Below are 22,506 nucleotides of genomic sequence, written 5' to 3'. Positions count from 1 at the left end.
ATGCAAACGCCGCAGGTTAAGCGCTGTGTTACGATGGGGGATAAAGCCAGACTGGTCCTGGAGGACCAAGTCACACACCACGCCGACCAGCCGATTGGCCAGAACCTTGGCAAGAATTTTGGGCTCCGCATTCAATAACGAAATGGGTCGATAGGATGTGACCCGGTCCCGAGGCCTCCCCTCCTTGTGGATAACCACGATGGTAGCCAGACGCTGGTCTAGCGGGAGGGAACCCACCGAGTGGGCCGCAAGGAACATAGCACGGAGATGCGGCGCCAGCGTATCCGGTCGCAGCTTATACAACTCAATGGGAAGACCATTAGGACCCATGGCCTTGCCGGAAGCGACCGAGCGTATGGCGAGGGCAATTTCTTCGGAGGTTGGAGCGGCGTCCAACAACACTCTGTCCTCCTCAGAAAGGGAAGGCAGCGCGATATCTCTGAGCAGGGCATGGGAATCCTCTTCAGAGCGGGAAGACACTGGAGAATATACTCCACGGAAATAGTCCGCGAAGCAGGAGACAATTTCCTCCGGTTCAGTGACCCATACACCATTCATTTTCTCAATCAACGGGACAACACGACTCGCTCTCTCTTTTTTATCCAGCCACGCAATCAATTTACCAGCCTTATCACCCACATCATACAGTCTCCTCTGTTGCTCCCTACTGAGGCCCCTGGCTGCCTCCGTGACGAGGGCCTTATAGGCCGCTTGCTTGAGTTGGAGAACATGTAATTTATCCTCCGTCACCCCACGTTCTAGATCCCCCTCCAACTCGGTTATCTCAGCTTCAACACGGGTCACCTCCTCCCGCTCGCGCCTCCGGGAGTGGGAAATAAGGGACAGGGCTTCTCCTCGGAGTACTGTCTTAAACGCCTCCCACAGTGAGACCGCCGAAGACACAGACCCCACATTCTCATCAAAATAGCGCTTAAGGGATTTAATCAGCTCTGCGCGAATGGTGGGGTCACGCAGGTACCAGGGATTGATCGGGGCCACTCTACCCTCTCCCCTCGGCAAAACATCAAAGTGCAACAAGAGCGGAGAGTGGTCCGAAATACCCCGTGCCAAATGGCGCACTTCTCCCACCCTCCCTACATAAGCCGCTGGGACCAGGACATAATCTAGCCGTGAGAGACTACCATAGGCCCCTGAATGGAAGGTGTACTGTAGCTGCGTGGGATGTTTTAGACGCCAACAATCCACCAGCCCCAGGGTATCCAAGAGGCCAGATAACCACTCTTGGGCCCGGGGGAGATCCCTAGGGGGGTGACGATCCACAGTTCCGGAAACAACAGCATTAAAATCCCCCCCCCACCACTAGAATCCCCTCCGGAAGGCCAAGGAGGAGGTGCCCCAGGTCCGCAAAGGTGGTCGTCTGCAGCCCCGGTGGGACATATACTGACACAAAAACGATCACTCTGCCCTCCAGTCTGCCCACCAAAACCGTGTAACGTCCCCTATCGTCATGGCACACCTCATCAATCTCCAACGGGAGCGAGTTCTTAACCATAATGCCCACACCCCTTGAACCGGACGTGAAGCCCGCATGGGCCACAAGGCGGTAGCCCCGTCGATTCATAGCGCAAAAGGAATTGCCAATGAGGTGCGTCTCCTGCAGAAAAACTATATCGGGCGAAGTTCGCTTCAAGAACTGCAGGACCACACCTCGTTTTATCCTGTCCCCCAGTCCATTAACATTCCAGGACAACAAACTCAGTCCCCTACCCCCCATCATAAACAGAAGTCATCACTCGTCCCCCAGAGAGCACTGTAGAGATAACACAAAGATACGTTTGCCTTGTGGTGGAAACGAACAACACCCCACCCCAACCCACCCATTCCAACAAAACTCCCCCCACCCTGCACCCCTGCATGAGCCCGGACAGCCCCCCCAACTTGCAGTGTGCCTGTCGCCCCTATAAAAGAAACTAGCTAGACCCCCTAGAGGAGGAAAGAGTACCCCTTCTAGACCCCACACAACCTCCATGGGAGGGGAATGTACAAAGACAGACGCTTGATCGAAAGTAGCATCGTATTTGTCCTGAGTGAGGCCCAGTATTGACCCCTCAGTCCCGATCCAGTGGGCCGCCCCCCCCCCCAGACAGAGTGTCCAGCCAGTCCCCTGCCGCTTCGGGACGATCAAAAAAGTGCGTGCGACCATCCACCTCCACTCGCAGCTTGGCCGGGAAGAGCATGGCGTACTTTAAGTTCAGGTCCCGGAGTCGGCGTATAACGCCGAGGAAGCTCAGTCTTTGCTTCTGGACCGCCTGGGTGAAATCAGGATAAAAGTTCACCTCCATATTGTCCAACTTGACCGGCCCATGTAGTCTGGAAGCTTGCAGGATAGCGTCTCTGTCCCGAAAGTTAAAAATCCGGGCAATGAGAGGTCGCGGAGGGGCTCCGACCTTCGGCCTTCCCCCGGGAACCCTGTGGGCCCTCTCCACAGCAAAAAATTTACTCAGGCCCCGAGGCTGGAGATGGGTAGCAATCAGGTCCTCCACAAATAGATCCGCCGCCGCTTTCTCCCGTCCCTCGGGCACTCCGATGATGCGGACGTTATTCCTCCGGGCCCGACCCTCGGAATCCTCGAGGCGCCGATCCATAAGTGCGCTCGCCTGACTTAGCCGGCGTACCTCCAGTTGTAGTGCCGCCACCTCAGTCGTAAGGCCCGATGCGGTGTGGGCCAAAGAGTCAACTCGATCGTTGGTCTTGGAAAGATCGGCCCTCACCAGGCCAACGTCTACAAGGACCGCATCGATCTTCTGTGCCAGGGTGTCGAACCGCTGGCCCACCGAGGCCTTCATCTCGGAAATGGCGCCCATGACGTCGTGGAGAGTCAGATCCGTGGGCAAGTCCGGGGCATCAGAGGGGCCCTCAGGAGACTTATGCGGTCCCCCGGGAGATCCCCTCTGGAGGGTATAGCGGTCCATGCTGTTGGCCGGATGGACGGTGCCACGTCGGGTCGACTTGGTCTTTGACCGATCCCCATCTTGTTTCGTGGCCATCGCCGCTGGTCTCACAATCGAACCAGCAACGTCGTAGAGGGCAGGCAATCAGGGCCACGAGCTCCGGGGGGGCCACCCCAGATCGGCAGGGTGGGCCACAGCAGGCAGGCAGGCCGGGTCCCCCAGCGAGGCCACACCAACACAAAAGGCTCCGCGATCCAACTTGCAGAAACGGCGAGAAAGCGAAAGCGAAAGTGCGGGGTACGCGACTCGCCAGGCCCGGCTCGCCGTTGTTGTTCACTTTGCCACTGGGTCACCCCCCAACGCAAATCCGGGGTTCGGCGAGAAGAAGGCCGCAAACCTCAATCGGTGCTCACTCCGGAACCCGGGGTCCAATTCGAGAACAGAAAAGGGGTTCCACCTCAGCTCAGGCACACCAACACAGTCCCCTCAATCGAGGCAGGATGAATTCAGGATAAATGTAGGAGGTTGCGGAGGTCCTCGGGAGCCTCGCACCTACGCGGCCATCTTGGTTGCGCGCTGATTGCCCTCTCCACTTTTTAAACTTTTAACATAAGATGTGGCATTGTGCACTTTATGTACCGTTATGCACTTATAATGTACCAGCACTTTATCATATAACTTGTGGCAGCTTGTATCTCATGTATTCTTGGCACCTTAATGCATTGGCACTTTATAACTGGTTAATATGCTACGTGAACAGCTCAATGAGTAAAGCCTGATCCAACTTAGACTATCAAGGTTAATTTCTAACAGTATTTCGTACAATAGGCATACTTAGATTTATTTGTATCAGAAATAGGCCTTAATCTCGCCATCGTTTGGCTTGAAGTTTTATAAATTGTTAATTTTTTAAAACTAATTATGTTATGTAGGAATGTTGTCAATATATGTGCGTATTAGTATGCTTTTATGGCGTTTTCTTTTACTTGCACCAAATTAAGTTGATTTGGACTTTGACATGCAGTCTGCATGGTCCTCACAGTCTGTACAGTAAAAAGGTTCAGCTAGCAGTGCTTGGTCACTTACGTTTCAAGGTTGCATTGAAGTCACTGTCTATGAACAAGCCAAGGCAAGGCTTTTCCCCACTGGAATCATCATTTTTCGACTGCACTGCCACCTGGGATGAAAGAAGAAACTTAGTGATTTAATGGGGTGTAGTTTAAAGAATACGTTATAAATCGGACTAACACAGATAAATGAATAGATGTAACCACTGTTGTCTTTGTAAAAAAAGACTTGAAGCTTATTATAAAACTGTAGCATTTTGTGAAGCAAACAGGCAAATTTCCTTCCTGGTGAATCCAATGCTATTAGTTCTTGCTCAACCAATTGGTTGAAATTTTACACACCGCAGGAAGGGATGAACTGACCCTGCCCTTTAAAAGAATTAAGCACTGCAAGCTCAATCCTCCATTCATGTGTATAAGCCTCACCCCTATACAAGAGCATTGTCAACCCCCATATACAAGGTTGAGGCAAACCTGGGTGTGTGTTGGAATGAATGAGAGCAAGTTCTGAGTGCATGAAGGGGATTTTATGGCAAGGCACGGAGGCCAATATTATGCATGTCTCTTTAATTGCCAACTCACAGCAGCAACAGCAAACCGTGTAAAAGAACTTCGAATAGTAAGCTTAAAACATTCTATGGGCCATATAATCCAGTGTGAGGCAGCCATCTTCCTTCGTTTATTGCTGCTCATAGCTGAGATAAATTAGCTCTTTTTGCGCTAACTTTACTGATTGAATGAAGTCTTTGTTATCTATTAGGTGTGAATAGGTTAAGATTTTAACGTGTTTTAACATTTGTTTATAGTATAAGATTTTTTTTTGTTTAAAACATAATTCTATTCAAATGCTTAGTAAGTTCTTCTCTTGAGATAATTTTAGCACAAGATATGTTCGTTTAACGAAATGCGTTTTTAGCGTAATTTAGCGGAATAGTTTTGATACAGATAAAAAAGCTTTTATTTTCGTAGCGCGAGCTCGACCGTTACACGACGCTCGTGGAAATTGTTTCTCTGATAAAATGAAAATCCTGTGCAGTTTGTAGATTAAGATTAGGTTTAGGTTGTAGCTTTTAGGGTGAACGTTACTCGTAAACTGGCATTTTGTTCTTTGGATCGATTCAGCGGTGCGCGCGAGGGAAACAGTCACCTCCCGTCACAAGCTGATCGGTTTAGCTTTGGGCGCATGAGGAATCAGTTTCTTTTCACCATGCGCTGAATGATTAGCATCGGGCGCGCAAAGGAATATTTCTTCATTGACACGATGTGTATTATTTAGAGTTTCGGGGGTGATATTTTAAATAAAATGAAAAAATAGGAAATGAATGTAAGAGTTTATATAGCGCTCAGCTACTCCAAAAGGAGTCCCAGTGCTGCAGAATCACATAGCTGGTAGCCCAAAGACGGTTTAACTTCCAAAGAGCCATGTTTTCAACAGTTTTTTACAACTCATCAGATCTCTCACACGTCTCAGGGGCAGCGGACGTTTGTTCCATGCCTGTGCCCCAAGAGGCTGAAGGATTTGTCACACCTGCGCTCCAGGCGAACCTTCGGGACACAAGAGAGAGCCCCCGATGTTGATCTAAGTGCTCTAGTCAGAGTGTGCCAGCCAACACGTCTTTTAAGGTAGCTGGGCCCTTTACCATGAAGAGCCCTGAAGAACACTACTAAGGTCTTAAACTGTATCCGCTCCCTAACTGGGAGCCAATGTAATGCTTTAAGATGCAGTGTCATATGGGACATCGGTTTTAGGCAAAGAATCGCCCTGGCTGCAGCATTCTGCACCACCTGAAGACATTGCAGGAGGGAGTCTGACACACCCAGATAAAGGACATTCCCATAATCCAGTCTTGATGTGATCAATCAAAGAACAAAAACTCCAGAGGGGTGAGAGGTAGATGCCTCTTCGACCTGCCGCTCAGAAATTGAGTATCACAAAAAGAAGAGGGATAAAAAACATATATTTTGTGGAGACCAATAAGTGAGTGGGGGATACACCAAAATTGTAAAACTGCCCTCACACACAGCAAGCTGTGTCATGCTTCATCATAGGGCTGCTACTACACCTCCGCGTCAGCCAAACGCTTGGAGGTGGAGTAATAGGGGAGGGGAAAAACACATACAAAAGATTTTTTTGTGAAATCTAACGGTGAGTTGAAAGTGCAGAACCAGTGATAAACAGTGATTAAAAACCAACACTGGGACTACTTTGATCCAATTTTAATATTAGGTGCCCAGTCTTGGATTTAGACGAAACAAAAATTGTGGGTGATCGGTTTGGAGAGCTTATAATGAGGTTCCAACCCCCCCACTCTGCATAGGTGTTGACATGTTTCAGCCAGTAATAAGAAGATTATAACCTGGCTTTCATCAGGACTTCTCACCACTGTTGTTTCCCAATTTGTAAAAACCTTCCTGCTCCCTATTAGGGAAGTATAAGGAAGTATTACCTCAAGTGAGGTCTCTCACCTTTTGGGAGGAACCTATAGTGATAACAAAAATATAAAATAAATATTTAAATTCACCTCCACCTAATAACTTAACAATAGTGATGAACCCCACTCTCACACATACAAGACTCCACAAGAGCATACTCAAAACCTTCCTCATTAGGGATAGAAGTGGTAGCTTATAAAAACAAGCATTGGCATAGCCAATAGGTCTCGCCTTTGGGACCTTAGAAGTGTTTAGCCATGCAACAGTTGCATAACTAAACACTTATAAGGTCCCAAAAGCGAGACCTATTGGCTATGCCAATGCTTGTTTTAACTGCTGCAATCTATTGAAGCCTCATGGAGAACATCAAAGCGGCCGTGAAAGTAATCGCGGTAAAGCGCGGCTCGCGAGCCCGCGCACATGCACTGTAGATCTAGGCTGGCCTGGTAGCACTTTTTGGAGCCCTCACAAAATGTCTCGCCAGACCAGCGCAAGCGCTGGGTCAGGCGAGACCTAACAACAACTAACCAATAGAAATATTATGGTTATGTACTACCTCCCGTGACAAAGCATGTCAGGAGGTATATTTGTATCCAATTAAAAATTACAATTACTCGAGACACCCCACAGCGACCAACACGATCGTCAACACACAACTTACCGAGTTTATTGAATTTATAAACTCGAAATGGCGGGGGAGTGAGGACAGCCGCCCACACGCACTCTCTGAAAACAAGAAAATACCAGCAATGAAAATTTAGATATTGGTTTGATAAAAGGAGATATGGTTTACCCATGCAAGGAGACTCTTCAACTATCTAGAACTTAGTCAGATAGTCGAGGCTTGTGTTCTGGTGCTAAGATCGTCTCAAGCAAAGGATCTCTCCTCATCACATAATACAATACAATGAAATTTGTATCGCGCGCTACTCACCCGTAAGGGTCTCAAGGCGCTGAGGGGAAGGGGGGGCATGGGGGGGGGGGTGCAACTGCTCGAACAGCCAGGTCTTGAGTTGTTTCCTGAAGGAGAGATGGTCCAGGGTCAGCCGTAGGTGAGTGGGGCGGGAGTTCCATGTCTTGGCTGCCAGGTAGAAGGATCTTCCTCAGACGGTGGATTTCCGAAATCGTGGGACGGTGGCGAGGGCGAGGCTGGCGGATCGGAGCTGTCGGGTGGGTGTGTAGAATGTGAAGCGGCTGTTGAGGTAATTCGGGCCCGTGTCGTGGAGAGCCTTGTGTGCGTGGGTGAGGAGTCTGAACGTGATCCTCTTGTTGATGGGGAGCCAGTGCAGGTCTTTCAGGTGGGCAGAGATGTGGCTGTGGCGAGGGATGTCCAGAAGGAGTCGTGCAGAGGCGTTCTGTATACGCTGGAGTTTGGCTGTGGTTCCAGCGTAGAGGGTGTTCCCGTAGTCCAGACGGCTGGTGACGAGGACCTGGGTGACCGACTTCCTGGTTTCGGTGGGGATCCATCGGAAGATCTTTCGGAGCATGCGCAGGGTGTTGAAGCAGGATGACGAGACGGCGTTGACTTGCTTGGTCATCGTGAGGGAGGAGTCCAGGATGAAGCCCAGGTTGCGTGCGTGGTCCGTTGGCTTGGGTGCAGTGCCCAGGGCAGGGGGCCACCAGGAGTCGTCCCAGGCCGAGGGAGATGGTCCTAGGATGAGGACTTCCGTCTTGTCTGAGTTCAGTTTCAGACGGCTGAGCTTCATCCATTCCGCGACGTCTTTCATTCCTTCCTGGAGGCTGGCTTTGGCGGTGGCGGGGTCGTTGGTGAGGGAGAGGATCAGCTGGGTGTCGTCAGCGTAGGAGATGATGTTGAGGTTGTGTTGGCGAGCGATGGCTGCGAGAGGGCTCATGTAGATGTTGAAGAGGGTGGGACTGAGTGAAGATCCTTGCGGAACGCCGCAGACGACTTCGGTGGCCGCAGATCGGAACGGGGGGAGGTGGACTCTCTGGGTTCTTCCGGCGAGGAACGAGATGATCCACTCCAGTGCCGCTCCTTGGATTCCGGTGTTGCTGAGGCGCTGTATCAGGGTGCGGTGGCATACGGTGTCGAAAGCTGCTGAGAGGTCCAGGAGGATGAGGGCAGCAGTTTCCCCATTGTCGAGCAGGGACCTGATGTAGTCGGTGGCTACGATGAGGGCGGTCTCGGTGCTGTGGTTTGCTCGGAAACCAGACTTTGAGGGGTCGAGGGATTCGTTGGTCTCGAGGAAGGCGGAGAGTTGTCTGTTGACGGTCTTCTCGATGACTTTGGCGGGGAAGGGGAGGAGGGAGATGGGGCGGAAGTTCTTGAGGTCCGTGGGGTCCGCGGTGGGTTTCTTCAGGAGGGCGCTCAGCTCGGCATGTTTCCAGCTCTCCGGGAAGGTGGCGGATGCGAAGGAGCTGTTGTTGATGTTCCGGAGTTGGGGTGCGATGATGGAGTCGGCTTTGTTGAAGATGTGGTGTGGGCAGGGGTCGGTAGGGGAGCCGGAGTGGATGTTATTCATCAGGCGGGTGGTGTCTTCGGTGCTGACAGGGGTCCAGGTGCAGAGGGTGGTGGTGGGGGGCGCTGGTTCAGTGGTCGGGTGCGTGGTCAGAGCGTCGAAGCTGTCTTGTATGTAGGCGATCTTGCGGTGAAAGAACGAGGCGAGTGAGTCGCAGAGGTCTTGCGAGGGTGTGATGTCGTTGTTGCAGGCGCTTGGGTTGGAGAGCTCTTTAACGATGCTGAAGAGTTCCTTGCTGTTGTGGGTGTTTTTGTCCAGTCGTTCTTTGAATGTTGTCTTCTTGGTGGTGCGGATCAGCTGGTGGTGTTTGCGGGTAGCGTTCTTGAGGGCTGTCATGTTTTCTGTTGTCTGGTCGTGGCGCCAGGCTTTCTCGAGGATGTGGCAGGTTTTCTTGCGTGCGTGGAGGGTGGCGGCGTCATAAGTTCGTTGGGTGCGATGGCATCGTTGAGGACCAGGGGTCCTGGCGTTGGGCGCGGTCCGGGCGTAGACGGGCTTGCCTTTGGCGCGCCTTCGGCGCACAATCGGCGCGCCCGCTGCGCGTGACCGCTGCGTGTACGCGCGGGCTGCATATGAGGCGAAGTGGGAGGGAGGAGCAGCTGGGAGGCGGGAGCGGGGCGGCCAATGGGGTACAGAATAGAAAAGGGGGCGGGGCCGCGAGGGAGCAGCGGCAGGGAGCGGGAGGGGGGGGCACACCAGAGGGTATAGTAACAACGAAAAGCACACTATTTAACAGGAGTAAAAAAGAAAGTATTATCACAAAATGCACGAAATTAAGGCAACAGCGGAGCGGAAGAGCGAGCAGCAGCAAGGGGCACCACTGGCGAGCCGTGCGGCGTGGGGGGGGTGTCCTAGGGTCAGGTCACACATAAGTGGTATCATTGCCCCGATTTATGTTGCATCTCAAGATAGATTTATATCTAGAAATACTGCTATGTCGATACACTACGCCGCAATATAGCCAGGGTCTAAGTAATGATTATTTAGCTCGTAAGTTTAAAAACTAACCAAAACAATAAGGGATTTCAGACATCTTGTATTTAAAAAAATATAATGACACTTCCACAGATTGTTAACTCCTCTTATATGGTTCTTTCTCAAAGGAGTAATAACCTCCTAACTTTGTACTACTCCAAGGCTAATCCCCCTAGACAGACCCCCTTACTGCTTTCCAGGGCTGCCGTCCGCCACCGAGCTGTTCCTCCTTCACGGCCGTGCAGGATACTCCGGTGGCGTTTCCTCCATGCTTATGAGGAAGTCTCAATAACGCTACTCTACGTGCGTCAACCCACGTGGTACATCACGTGTGACGCTAAAGCGCGGAAGCACTAGACCGCGTATGACAAAAGGAAAGGACTCTTTCCTTCCTATGCCGGCGTCAAGGATCCAAGTTCGAGACCCCTGGGCAGCAACTCCTAACGAAGTAAAGGAGATAATGTAAAAAAGGAAAAAGAGTCTTTCCATTGAGGCAGTATGAATATTTATTTAGTCGTGTGTATTATATTTAGGCTGTCATTCAAATAGAAGATATATAACCTGGTGTGATCTCGCATAATGGGACAATGTAGTGGTTATGCCTGGTGACTGTCCGGTCGTACAGGGATACATTTTAAAACGTGGCCCCTCCCCCCTTCCCTCTTTCCCTCCTACACACATAAGATGCATTTCCCTTAATTGAGAGAGGGTATTCAAAGTCTAATGTGTGTTAGAACAAAAATCATTAGAGGATACAGGAGAGCCAAGATAAAAAACCAACCCTGGCGATTCTTATCCAGTAATGGCATATCTTAAATGATCCCTTGAAAGGACAGTGAATCGACATATTGGATAAAGATATTTAACAGTATCGACTACAGATTCAGGAGGCTATTCCAAGGAATGTCATCATTTAGTCCCCTTGTGGATCTCCTAGCTCTATAAATCCATTTCTGTTCTCGTAGAAAGAGAGCTCTTTCTGGGTCCCCACTGTTTAGATTAATGTTAGGTTTATCTAAAACCGTCCAGAAGAAGTCCTCCGCCGAGTGCTTCTTATCTTTAAAATGATTAGTCAAACGGCTTGTTGTCCGTTGACATCTGAAGGTTGACCTATGTTCCATGATCCTTATTTTTACTCGCCTAGTTGTCATCCCAAGGTATATTAGGTCACAGGAGCACTTCAGTAGATAGATTACATAGGCAGAGTTACAATTCGTATGGCTATGTTGTTCACAAGGATAAGGGAGTCCCAGTTCTAAACTTTTGGTGTTCGCAGTGAGATGGCAAACATCACACATCCCACACCTAGTATGCCCTGAGACTGGTGGAAGAAAACCTATCTGGTTCCCTCCAATTCCTTCCAATTGCCTTCTTCTAGTGAATCTCGGCCTAGTATGTACCAGGATATCCTTGATGTTTTGGCTCCTCTTGAATGAGAACAGTGGCTTCTCAAAATCAAGTTCCTTGGAATTCAATATTCTCCAGTTCCGTAAGATGATTTTCTGAATATCATTGGAGGATGTATTAAAAGTAGTCACACACACTGTTCTAAACAGTGATTAAAAACCAACACTGGGACTACCTTGATCCAATTTTAATATTAGGTGCCCAGTCTTGGATTTAGACGAAACAAAAATTGTGGGTGATGGGTTTGGAGAGCTTATAATGAGGCTCCAACCCCCCCCCCCCCCTCCCCCCCACTCTGCATAGGTGGCGACATGTTTTAGCCAGTAATAAGAACATAGGTCAACCTTCAGATGTCAACGGACAACAAGCCGTTTGACTAATCATTTTAAAGATATGAAGCTCTCGGCGGAGGACTTCTTCTGGACGATTTTAAATAAACCTAACATTAATCTAAACAGTGGGGACCCAGAAAGAGCTCTCTTTCTACGAGAACAGAAATGGATTTATAGACCTAGGAGCTCCACAAGGGGACTAAATCATGACATTCCTTGTAATAGCCTCCTGAATCTGTAGTCGATACGGTTAAATATCTTTATCCAATATGTCGATTCACTGTCCTTTCAAGGGATCATTTAAGATATGCCATTACTGGATAAGAATCGCCAGGGTTGGTTTTTAATCTTGGCTCTCCTGTATCCTCTAATGATTTTTGTTCTAACACACATTAGACTTTGAATACCCTCTCTCAATTAAGGGAAATGCATCTTGTGTGTAGAAGGGAAAGAGGGAAGGGGCCACGTTTTAAAATGTATCCCTGTACGACCTGACAGTCACCAGGCATAACCACTACATTGTCCCATTATGCAAGGTCACACCAGGTTATATATCTTCTATTTGAATGACAGCCTAAATATAATACACACAACTAAATAAATATTCATACTGCCTCAACGGAAAGACTTTTTCCTTTTTTACATTATCTCCTTTACTTCGTTAGGAGTTGCTGCCCAGGGGTCCCGAACTTGGATCCTTGACGCCGGCTTAGGAAGGAAAGAGTCCTTTCCTTTTGTCATACACGGTCTAGTGCTTCCGCGCTTTAGCGTCACACGTGATGTACCACGTGGGTTGACGCACGTAGAGTAACGTTATTGAGACTTCCTCATAAGCATGGAGGAAACGCCACCGGAGTATCCTGCACGGCAGTGAAGGAGGCACAACTCGGTGGCGGACGGCAGCCCTGGAAAGCAGTAAGGGGGTCTCTCTAGGGGGATTAGCCTTGGAGTAGTACAAAGTTAGGAGGTTATTACTCCTTTGAGAAAGAACCATATAAGAGGAGTTAACAATCCGTGGAAGTGTCATTATATTTTTTTAAATACAAGATGTCTGAAATCCCTTATTGTTTTGGTTAGTTTTTAAACTTACGAGCTAAATAATCATTACTTAAACCCAGGCTATATTGCGGCGTAGTGTATCGACATAGCAGTATTTCTAGATATAAATCTATCTTGAGATGTAACATAAATCAAGGCAATGATACCACTTATGAGATGAGGAGAGATCCTTTGCTTGAGACGATCTTAGCACCAGAACACACGCCTCGACTATCTGACTAAGCTCTAGATAGTTGAAGAGTCTCCTTGCGTGTGTAAACCATATCTCCTTTTATCAAACCAATATCTACATTTTTATTGCTGGTATTTTCTTGTTTTCAGAGTGCGCGTGTGGGCGGCTGTCCTCACTCCCCCGCCATTTCGAGTTTATAAATTCAATAAACTCGGTAAGTTGTGTGTTGACGATCGTGTTGGTCACTGTGGTGTCTCTCGAGTAATTGTAATTTTTTATTGGATACAAATATACCTTCTGACATGCTTTGTCACGGGAGGTAGTACATAACCATAATATTTCTATTGGTTAGTTGTTGTTTTTATAAGCTACCACCTATATCCCTAATGGGGAAGGTTTGGAGTATGCTCTTGTGGAGTCTTGTATGTGTGAGAGTGGGGTTTATCACTTATGTTAAGTTATTAGGTGGAGGTGAATTTAAATATTTCTTTTATTTTTTTGTTATCACTATAGGTTCCTCCCAAAAGGTGAGAGACCTCACTTGAGGTAATACTTCCTTATACTTCCCCAATAGGGAGCAGGAAGGTTTTTACAAATTGGGAAACAACAGTGGTGAGAAGTCCTGATGAAAGCCAGGTTATAATCTTCTTATTACTGGCTGAAACATGTTGACATCTATGCAGAGTGGGGGGGGGGTTGGAACCTCATTATAAGCTCTCCAAACCCATCACCCAAAATGTTTGTTTCGTCTAAATCCAAGACTGGGGACCTAATATTGAAATTGAATCAAGGTAGTCCCAGTGTTGGTTTTTAATCACTGTTTATCACTGGTTCTGCACTTTCAACTTACCGTTAGATTTCACACAAAAATCTTTTGTATGTGTTGTTTTCCCCTCCCCTATTGCTCCACCTCCAAGCGTTTGGCTGACGCGGAGGTGTAGTAGCATCCCTATGATGAAGCATGACACAGCTTGCTGTGTGTGAGGGCAGTTTTACAATTTTGGTGCATCCCCCACTCACTTATTGGTCTCCACAAAATATGTGTATTTTAACCCTCTTCTTTTTGTGATACTCTTGATGTGATCAATGCCTGGATCACGGTTCTCCTACAGTCTAGCGGAAGAAGTGGAAGAAACTTTCTCACCATCCGTAACAATCCAATACAGGTCCCGACTAGAGCCTGAACTTGGGAATGCATAGTAAGAGCATCATCAATACGAATTCCCACGTTTCTGACTATAGTTTGAGCCACACTGGGAGGAGAAAATTCCTCCGGCCACCATTGACTCCAGTCCTGTACTGTAGGCAGGCCGAAGAGGACTATTTCTGACTTGTCAGAATTACACTTCAGCTGGATTTCCTCCAACCATCTGAAGACGTCGGTGAGGCAATTAGCTGAGTGTCGTCAGCGTATGAGATTGTCTTTACCCCATAGGACTCTACCAGTGTAGCTAACGGGGACATATATAGATTAAAAAGCATAGGGCTAAGATAAGAACCCTGAGGGACTCCAACTTGTAGGCTAGGCAAGGGGGAGGAAAACAGAGCAGTCCAAATCACCTGCTCTCTCTCTTCTCCAAATAGGAGGTAAGCCAGGCTAGAGCCTGACCCCCAAAGGCCATCCTTTCCAGTCTATCAAGGAGCGTCCTATGTGGCACGGTGTCAAACGCTGCCGACAAGTCCAACAATATGAGGAGCGCTCTACCCCCCTGATCCAAGATCTCCTTAAGATATTCTGAAAACTCCAACAATGCCGTTTCTGTGATGTAACCAGCCCTGAAACCTGACTGTGTGGTGTGTAAGAGATCGTGGGCTTCAGTGAACTCCACCATAGATTTATTTACGTGCTTATCAAGCACTTTGGAGAAGGCAGGAAGGAGGGAGATAGGCCTGTAATTTGTGGGTACACGTGGGTCAGCGCTCGTTTTTAGTTAAAAAGGGGCAGGATTTTTGCCTATTTTCAAAGAGGCGGCATAATACCTGCAGCCAATGAGGAGTTCAGGACTTTGTTAATCTGTTGATTGATAGTGGTGGCCAAAGCTGGTAAAAGCTTCTCAGGAGACGCATCCACTGATGAGCCCGATTTCAGGTTCATCAGACAGGAGAGTGAATGCTCCATTTCAATTGCCGGAAACTCTAATAACTGAGGACCTTGTAAGGGTTCACATCGTGGAGAGGAACTAATGCGGTCTCCCTCTGTCCCTGATCCAGCTAGTTTATCCTTAGCAGATACCAAGAGGGACTGCTGGAAAGTCCTTTTGGCATGAAAAGATTGAGCAAGCATGTGCGACCAGTCTGCTGACAGTGGGGCTGCTTTGCTAGTTACCTTTGGAGCCATAAAAACTTTACAATCCCAAAGATCTCTTTGCTCTTATTTTCTGCCAACGTTATTTTATTCCTCCAAAAATTCGCCTTAGCATCTCTCACCAGTTTATAATATATTTTTAGGCGGCCCTATAGGACTCCCTATCATCTTGGAGATAAAGATTACGCCACTTCCTCTCCAACTTTTTACATTCCCTTTTACTGGTTCTCAGTGATTCATTGAACCAGGGTGCTGAATGGCGAGAACTTCTGGAGATACATACTGGTAACGGTGCAGCGGCATCAATATTCAGCCTTAACCAATCCTCGACTGCACAAGCATCCACTGCAGGATTATCTAATAATATAGGCGCAGTAGAAGCGAGAGCCCTCTGTAAAAGTGGTAATGATATCTTGTGCAAAGCTCTAAACTTCTAATCAGTGGCTGTAGACTCTAAACGTTCACTCTTCCCTATAATTGGTATCCAGAATGGAATTAAGAAATGATCTGACCAAATGATCGGAATCAGAGAGTCAGTGCTCAACTCCATGTTACAGAAGACTTGGTCCAGTACATGGCCCAGCTTGTGTGTATGTTCCTTAATATGGGGTACAAGCATGCATGCCGACCTAATATCCAACAGAGAAACCCCCTGAGGGTCCGAAAGTTTATCCATATCCAGATTCAAGTCCCCTAATATCAGAAGATATTTATACTTTAAAGCGAACGATGAAATACTATCCTGTAGGGATCTTAAAAGATTGCTAGATGAGCCTGGTGGCCTATAAATCAATATCCCTGCAAGACAATGCTGAGACGACAGAGTGCAGCGAAAACCCACTGATTAATGCGATAGTAAAAAGTTTTCAGGATTAGAAATTTAAGATCAGTTATTCACTTTTATTGTTGAGCTTCACAAAGGGAAGTTTTTGATGTGTAAGGTACACCGTTACTTGCATCACATGATGCGTCCGTCATTTTGGATTGGGCTAAGCATAGATTTGTTTATGGGGAATTGGCAGCCATCTTTTGGACAATCAAAAGAGGCAGAAGTCTATTTTATTTCCAGTCACACAGAGGAGGTGAACAGGAGAACTGTTATCTGGAGTTCATGCGAGTCTATCTTGAGAATTTTGGAGATTTTTTGGGTACATTTTGAAAGGTTAATTTTTTACTGGTGTGCTTTAAGACTTGTTAAGGGTCGTTTCTAATTTGGAAAAGATTTAAAACTGTATTATGGAACAAGATAATGGTAATGGAGATTCAGTTGAGATTAAGGTTAAGGAATGCGTAGATGTGAGAAAGTGTCTCTGTATATACTGTTCCCAAATAGGTACAGTGTGTACAGAGTCCACAGTTCCCAGAGGTTTGGCAGAGGCTAAAGTTAGATATAACCTTACTCTCTAGAGTGGTAGCTTGGTCGAGTAGTAAGGCAGTTTCAGAGGACAGTGTAAAGCATTTGCTGTACACACTCAGTCAGCAAATGGTCTCCCACACTCAAGAACTGAACTCTACGCCAATGGTTTGTATATAAAAATATATGGTTGTTTTATTTTAGAACCAACAATAGGTATCAAAATATACTTTCTCAGAATGAGCTGCTTTAGTTAAATACTTTGCAATAGGCAATTGACTTTTGAATGCAATAGTTACAGTTTGTTGCAATAGGCACCACACTTTCAAACACAGTAATACATTGAGCTCAATGGGAATTTTAAGTTATATGCAATTGATTATTTTCAGGATTACTTTTCTAACTCCAGGACTGGATCCTAGATTCAGTCCTGGGACAGTTCTTAGAAACGAGTAAATACGTTTTAGTTACTGTTGTGATTTTTAAGCAATATCTTGCTATTTTAAAAGTTGACACTTAGAAACTTTTTCTACTGAAATCACCAATGTTATCCTATGGAAGGAAATTCACTTAGTAGGCAAGTAGGGTTATTGTTACTTTTTCTAGCTCAGTGTTGTATCCTGCACTAGTGTACCACCTGTAAGCAGTTGAGAGAACGAGTTTAGGTTATACAGGCGATTTTTACAGAATATTTAGAAGTTGGCAAAATCGACACTTAGAAACTTTTTCAGCAAAAACTAGGCAATGTTATCCTATGGAAGGAAATTCAAGTTGCAGGTAAAGTATGTTCTCATTACTTTTGTAATCCAGTGCTGGGCGCCTAGGCTCAGTACTGGGACATCTATCTAAAACAGGTAAGTAGTTACGTTTTCACAGTTGGTACGATAAAGAATATTTGTTGTTTGCAAAAATCGACACGGAGAAGAAATTTCACAGAAAAACAGTCACTGGTTTCCTATGGAAGAAAATGGAGTTCGCGGTAAGTACGGTTGTGAGTACTTTTCAGGGTCAGTGCTGGGCACCAAGATCCAGCACTGGGATCTCTCCTAATAGCAGGTGAGTATTTCCATTTTCGTTACTCGGTTGATTTTAGGTGAATATTTTAAAGTTTAGAAACGCCACACTTAAAAGAAATTTCAGAAGAAACCAGTCAATGTTACCCTATGGAAGAAAAGTGAGTTATCGGCTTTTGGGTAAGTACTCAACTGGCAGAGTTAAGGTGCTGGGCATAGACTCAGTGGTCTCCCACGGTCAGGTAAGTACAGTGTTACACCCTTAGCGGCACAGGGGCAGCCGGGTGCAGAGTGAGTTAGGCCCAATGTTATCCTATGGAAGGCAGCGAGCCCTTGGTTGGTGGCTGCTGACTGGCAGGCCACGTGGCTGTGGGAGCAAGGCTACTGGTCACTTGCTCAGGGCAAATGGGGAAGTAGGTAGGAGTAGAAGTTGCACTGCCAGGGCCACTCGGGTGGCTGGATGCAGGGTGCTTTTGAGACGTCGGGCACTCAATGGATTGCAATGGAAAAGCTCAAGGACGAACAAAGGCTGCAAGCTCGGGGACGGAGATTCTTCAGGTGCGACCACCACTTCGAGAGGTAAGTTGGAGGATAGGTAGGTACCCAGGAGTTGGGCACAGGAGGCCGCAGGGCGCCGGGTGCAGGGGTGCCTTTTGATGTCGGGAAATCTTGCCCTCTGTTGATCGCGGTTGGGGGGGTCCCTGGTTCTGAGGCTGCAGGCATCGTCAGGAGCGTCGAGGTGGGTCCTTGGGTCCCGGATTTGGGGTCAGAGTCGCCGGGGGGACGTCCTCGGGGGAGGTTTGTCCACTCCAGCACAGGCCAGGCTTGACGGGTGCAGGGTTCGCTGTTCCTGGCTGGTGCCAGGGGTCAGTTACTTGCTTTGAGCAGTGCCACTGCTCGTGGGAGTCCCAGATAGTCAGAGTCACAAGGTAGCCAGGTCCTCCGGGGTTTGTGAGGTTGCTGGCCATGGGAGATGCCGGGATTTAGCAGGAGCAGGTTCGAGGGTCGACAGGCCGGTAGGGTTGGGGCCAAAGCAGTTGGTGTCTTCCTCTTTTTAGCAGCTGCACGGCAGTTCTTTCTTCCTGCTCTTCTTTGTATTTTAGAATCTGGGGAAGGAAGGTTCAGAGGGCCCCTAAATACTAGATTTAGGGGCGTTACAGGTAGGTAAAGGGCAGGGACCAATGGGTCCCTGTCCTGGGGTGGTTACCTGAGTACCTGACCTTGGGAGACCCCTGATTCTGTGCCCAGAACCTTAACTCTGCCGGTTGAGTACTTACCCAAAAGCCAATAACTCAATTTTCTCCATAGGGTAACATTGACTGGTTTCTTCTGAAATTTCTTCTAAGTGTGGAGTTTTCAAAACTTAAAATATTCACCAAAAATCAGCCGAGTAACGAAAACAAAAATACTCACCTGCTATTAGGTGAGATTCCAGTTCTAGATCTTGGTGCCCAGCACTGACCCTGAAAAATATTGACAACCGTACTTACCAGTAACCCAATTTTCTTCCGTAGGAAATCATTGACTGTTTTTCTGTGAAATTTCTTCTAAGTGTCGAATTTTACAAACTTCAAATATTCTTTAAAAATCGTACAAACTGTGAAAACATAATTACTTACCTGTTTTAGATAGAGGTCCCAGTACTGAGTCTAGGCACCCAGTACTGGATTTCAAAAGTAACGAGAACATACTATAACTGCAACTTGAATTTTCTTCCATAGGGAATCATTGACTGTTTTCTATGAAATTTCTTCTGTGTCAACTTATAAAATAGCAAAATATTGCCTAAAAATCATAACAGTAACTAAGTAGACTTTTATCACTTGTTTCTAAGAACTGACCAAGGACTGAATCTAGGATCCAGTCCTGGAATTACAAAAGTAATCCTGAAAGAAATCTATTGCAAATAACTTAAAACTTCCATTGAACTCAATGCATTATTGTGTTTAAAATTGTGTTGCCTAATGCAACAACCTGTAACTTTCTACAAAAGCCAATTGCATATTGCAAAAGTATTTACCTAAAGCATCTCATTATGAGAACATATATTTTGATACCTATTGTTGGTTCTAAAATAAAACAAACTTTTTGTATATAAACCATTGGCCTAGAGTCCAGTTATTGAGTGTGTGAGACCATTTGCTGACAGTGTGCAACAAATGCTTTACACGGTCCTCTGATACTGCCTTACTGCTCGACCAAGCTACCACTTTAGAGAGTAAGGTTATATCTAACTTTAGCCTCTGCCAAACCTCTGGGGACTGTGGACTCTGTACACACTGTACCTATTTGGGAACAGTATATACAGAGCCACTTTCTCACACTTCTTAAACAAGTTCGGTAGAGACCCAAGAAGGGGTCTAGATAAAGAGTTAAAGGGGTGCCAAGACCGCCTCCTTGACGTGTTTGGCACGCTGACCAAGATTTTTGACTTATGCAAGGAAGCATACTTGCAAGAGTAGGTTCTAAATACAGAGGAGCTGCAGCAGTGGGCTCAAAGGGCCGTTTGTTTGTTGAGTAATGCCAACGCTTCTTTGTGTACTGAAAGAAGAAAAAATTTGCTAAGGAAAATAGACCCTAAATTGGCTGAGCTTGCCTGTAAAGAGTCGGGTCATCTGGCAAATGGTATGCTCTTTGGTGAAGAGTACGTTAAGGAGATGGCTAGATATGCAGGAGCATTTAACTCTATTCAAAAAGTCCAAAAGGACAAAGGTTTTTGGAATGGCTAGGAGAATGCGGGCCGATTCCCCACCCGCACTATTGGAATTTCCTGAGTCTCCTTCTCAAGAGGTGGTTTCAGATCTGGAGGATTTCAAACAGGATCCTATTCTCCAGGATTCTACCCTCAGAGACAAAGAGGGGGAAGAGGTCGCTATAGAGACGAGAGAAGAACAAGGTTTTAAGGTAGGTTTGGAAAAAGACCCTTTGTCTATTCAAGTAAAGGTGGGTGGCAGGCTTGCACTCTTTTTAGACAGCTGAAGGGAAATCACCTCAGACCTTTGAGCCTTACATACAGTATCTGGTTACGAAACAGACTTTGTTGCAAATCCGATTCAGGTAAGAAGACCTCCTCTTCTAAAATTCGGGAAACAGCAAGAGGATTTGGTAAGTCAGGAGGTTCTAGAGTTGGAAAAGAAAGGTGCCATAGAGATAGCAGAAAATTCTTGCATTGGGTTTGTGAGCAATCTTTTTCTTGTGGAAATAAAAGACAAGACTATGAGGCCAGTGATAAATCTGAACAATTGGGTAGAATACAACCATTTCAAGATGGAAGGTATTCACATGCTGAGAGACATTCTGAGGAAGGGAGATTGGTTGACTCGCCTTGATTTGAAAGATGCTTACTTGACTATTCCTGTTTGTGTAGAACAAAGATACCTTCTAAAATTTCAATGGCAAGGGACCATGCAGAGATTCAAGAGTCTCCCCTTCGGTTTGATATCTGCCCCTTGGTGTTTCACCAAGGTGATGCGTCCCATAGCGGCAGGGTTACGATCAAGGGGGAGAAAGTTGTTAATTTATTTGGACAACATTCTTATAATGTCGGAGTGCAAGAAACAAGCTCAGGAACATACACGTTTAGCGGTCAGTGTAATAGAGGATTTAGGCTTCATAGTGAACAGGAAGAAGTTTTCTTTGGTTCCCAGTCAGGAGACCGTTTTCCTGGGATTTCAGATTTAAGTCTTAGATTGTGTCTTGAGGTTACCGATGGAGAAGGTCAGGATAATTCGCAGGGAAGTGCGAAGGTTCTAGGGAGCAAATGGGTTGCTTTGAGGCAAGTAGCAAGAGTTATAGGACTTCTTACAGCTTCCATTCAGGCAGTTTTCCCAGCTCCATTACATTATTGAGATCTTCAGAGAATGAGGACCTTGTATCTGCACCAAGGGGTAAGCTACTCTCCGAGAGTTTGGATAGATGCGGAGGTGCAGCAGGAGCCAACATAGAGGTTGCAAAACCAAGAGTCATGGAATGGAAGGGCAATCTTTGGACCAAGCCCAGACAGGATTATAGAATCGGTTGCCAGCCTTCAGGGTTGGGGAGCCAGGTGTGGCTCACTGACTATTGGAGGGAAGTGGACAGGTCAGGTGAGAAAGATGCATATCAGCTACCTGGAGTTGTTGGCAGGATCATTTGCGGTGAAAGGTTTTGCAAGGGATCAGGTACAATGTTGTGTTCTATTAAAGATGTTCAACATTTCAGCAGTGAGATATGTAAACAAATTAGGGTGTCCTCGTTGGAAGGCTTTAGCAGACTTGGCAGGAGAGTTTTGGCATTTTTGTCTGAGCAGAAACATTATCATTCTAGCTCAATAGTTGCCGGGGGTGAGCAATTGCGTTGCGGATTGGAACTCAAGGCAACAGAGGGACTTCAGCGATTGGAGAATAAACAGGGAAATGTTCTTTTCTTTGGACAGGAAATGTGGTCCTTTTGTGCTGGATCTTTTTGCGAACATAGTAAAAGCTCAAATTCGCAGATTTTACAGCTGGAGGCAGGACCCAGCTGCAGAGGAGGTGAACGCCTGTGTGCAGGTTTGGAACGGATCTCGGTGTCGGTATCCAGATGTTATGGAAATGTTGATTGCCGACCCGGTACTTCTGCCGAATGTGCCAGAGTTGTTAACCAACGCTTCAGGAGATTTTCACGACTTAGTTCTTCAGGGACATTTAAGGCTTATGGCTTGGTTGATTTCGGGAGAGCCTGGCAAATGTCGGGCTTATCTTCGGAAGCTTCAAAGCTCAATAAGGAGTCATGGGCACCGGGGACCTCAAAGGCATATAGGTTGGCCTGGGGGAGATGGGTTCATTGGTGTGCTTCAAGGAATCTGGATCCGGTATCAGTTCCTATAGTGGAAGTTGTAAATTACTTAGCTGAGGTTTTTAATGATGGAAAATCCTATAGTACTGTAAATATTGGAAGGTCGGCTATTTCAGCTGGTCATGATTTAGTGGCTAGCATACCTATCGGTCAACATGACGTAATCAGGAGACTCGAGAAGTGTG

The 22,506-nt window shown here is 46.8% G+C and overlaps 1 protein-coding gene across 1 annotated transcript in view; it reads right to left on the bottom strand.

Moving 5' to 3' along the window:
* LOC146816480 (exportin-5-like) overlaps positions 1 to 22,506 on the bottom strand; it is a 1,728,456-nt gene that overhangs the window by 1,180,265 nt on the left and 525,685 nt on the right. Inside the window, exon 12 of the mRNA XM_085610324.1 lies at positions 3,999 to 4,089. Coding sequence (XP_085466450.1) covers positions 3,999 to 4,089 — 91 coding nt within the window. The remainder of the gene's footprint in view (positions 1 to 3,998; positions 4,090 to 22,506) is intronic.

Source organism: Triturus cristatus, chromosome 6, assembly GCF_964204655.1.
Source record: "Triturus cristatus chromosome 6, aTriCri1.1, whole genome shotgun sequence".
Lineage (NCBI taxonomy): Eukaryota > Metazoa > Chordata > Amphibia > Caudata > Salamandridae > Triturus > Triturus cristatus.
This window is presented reverse-complemented; position numbering and strand designations above follow the sequence as displayed.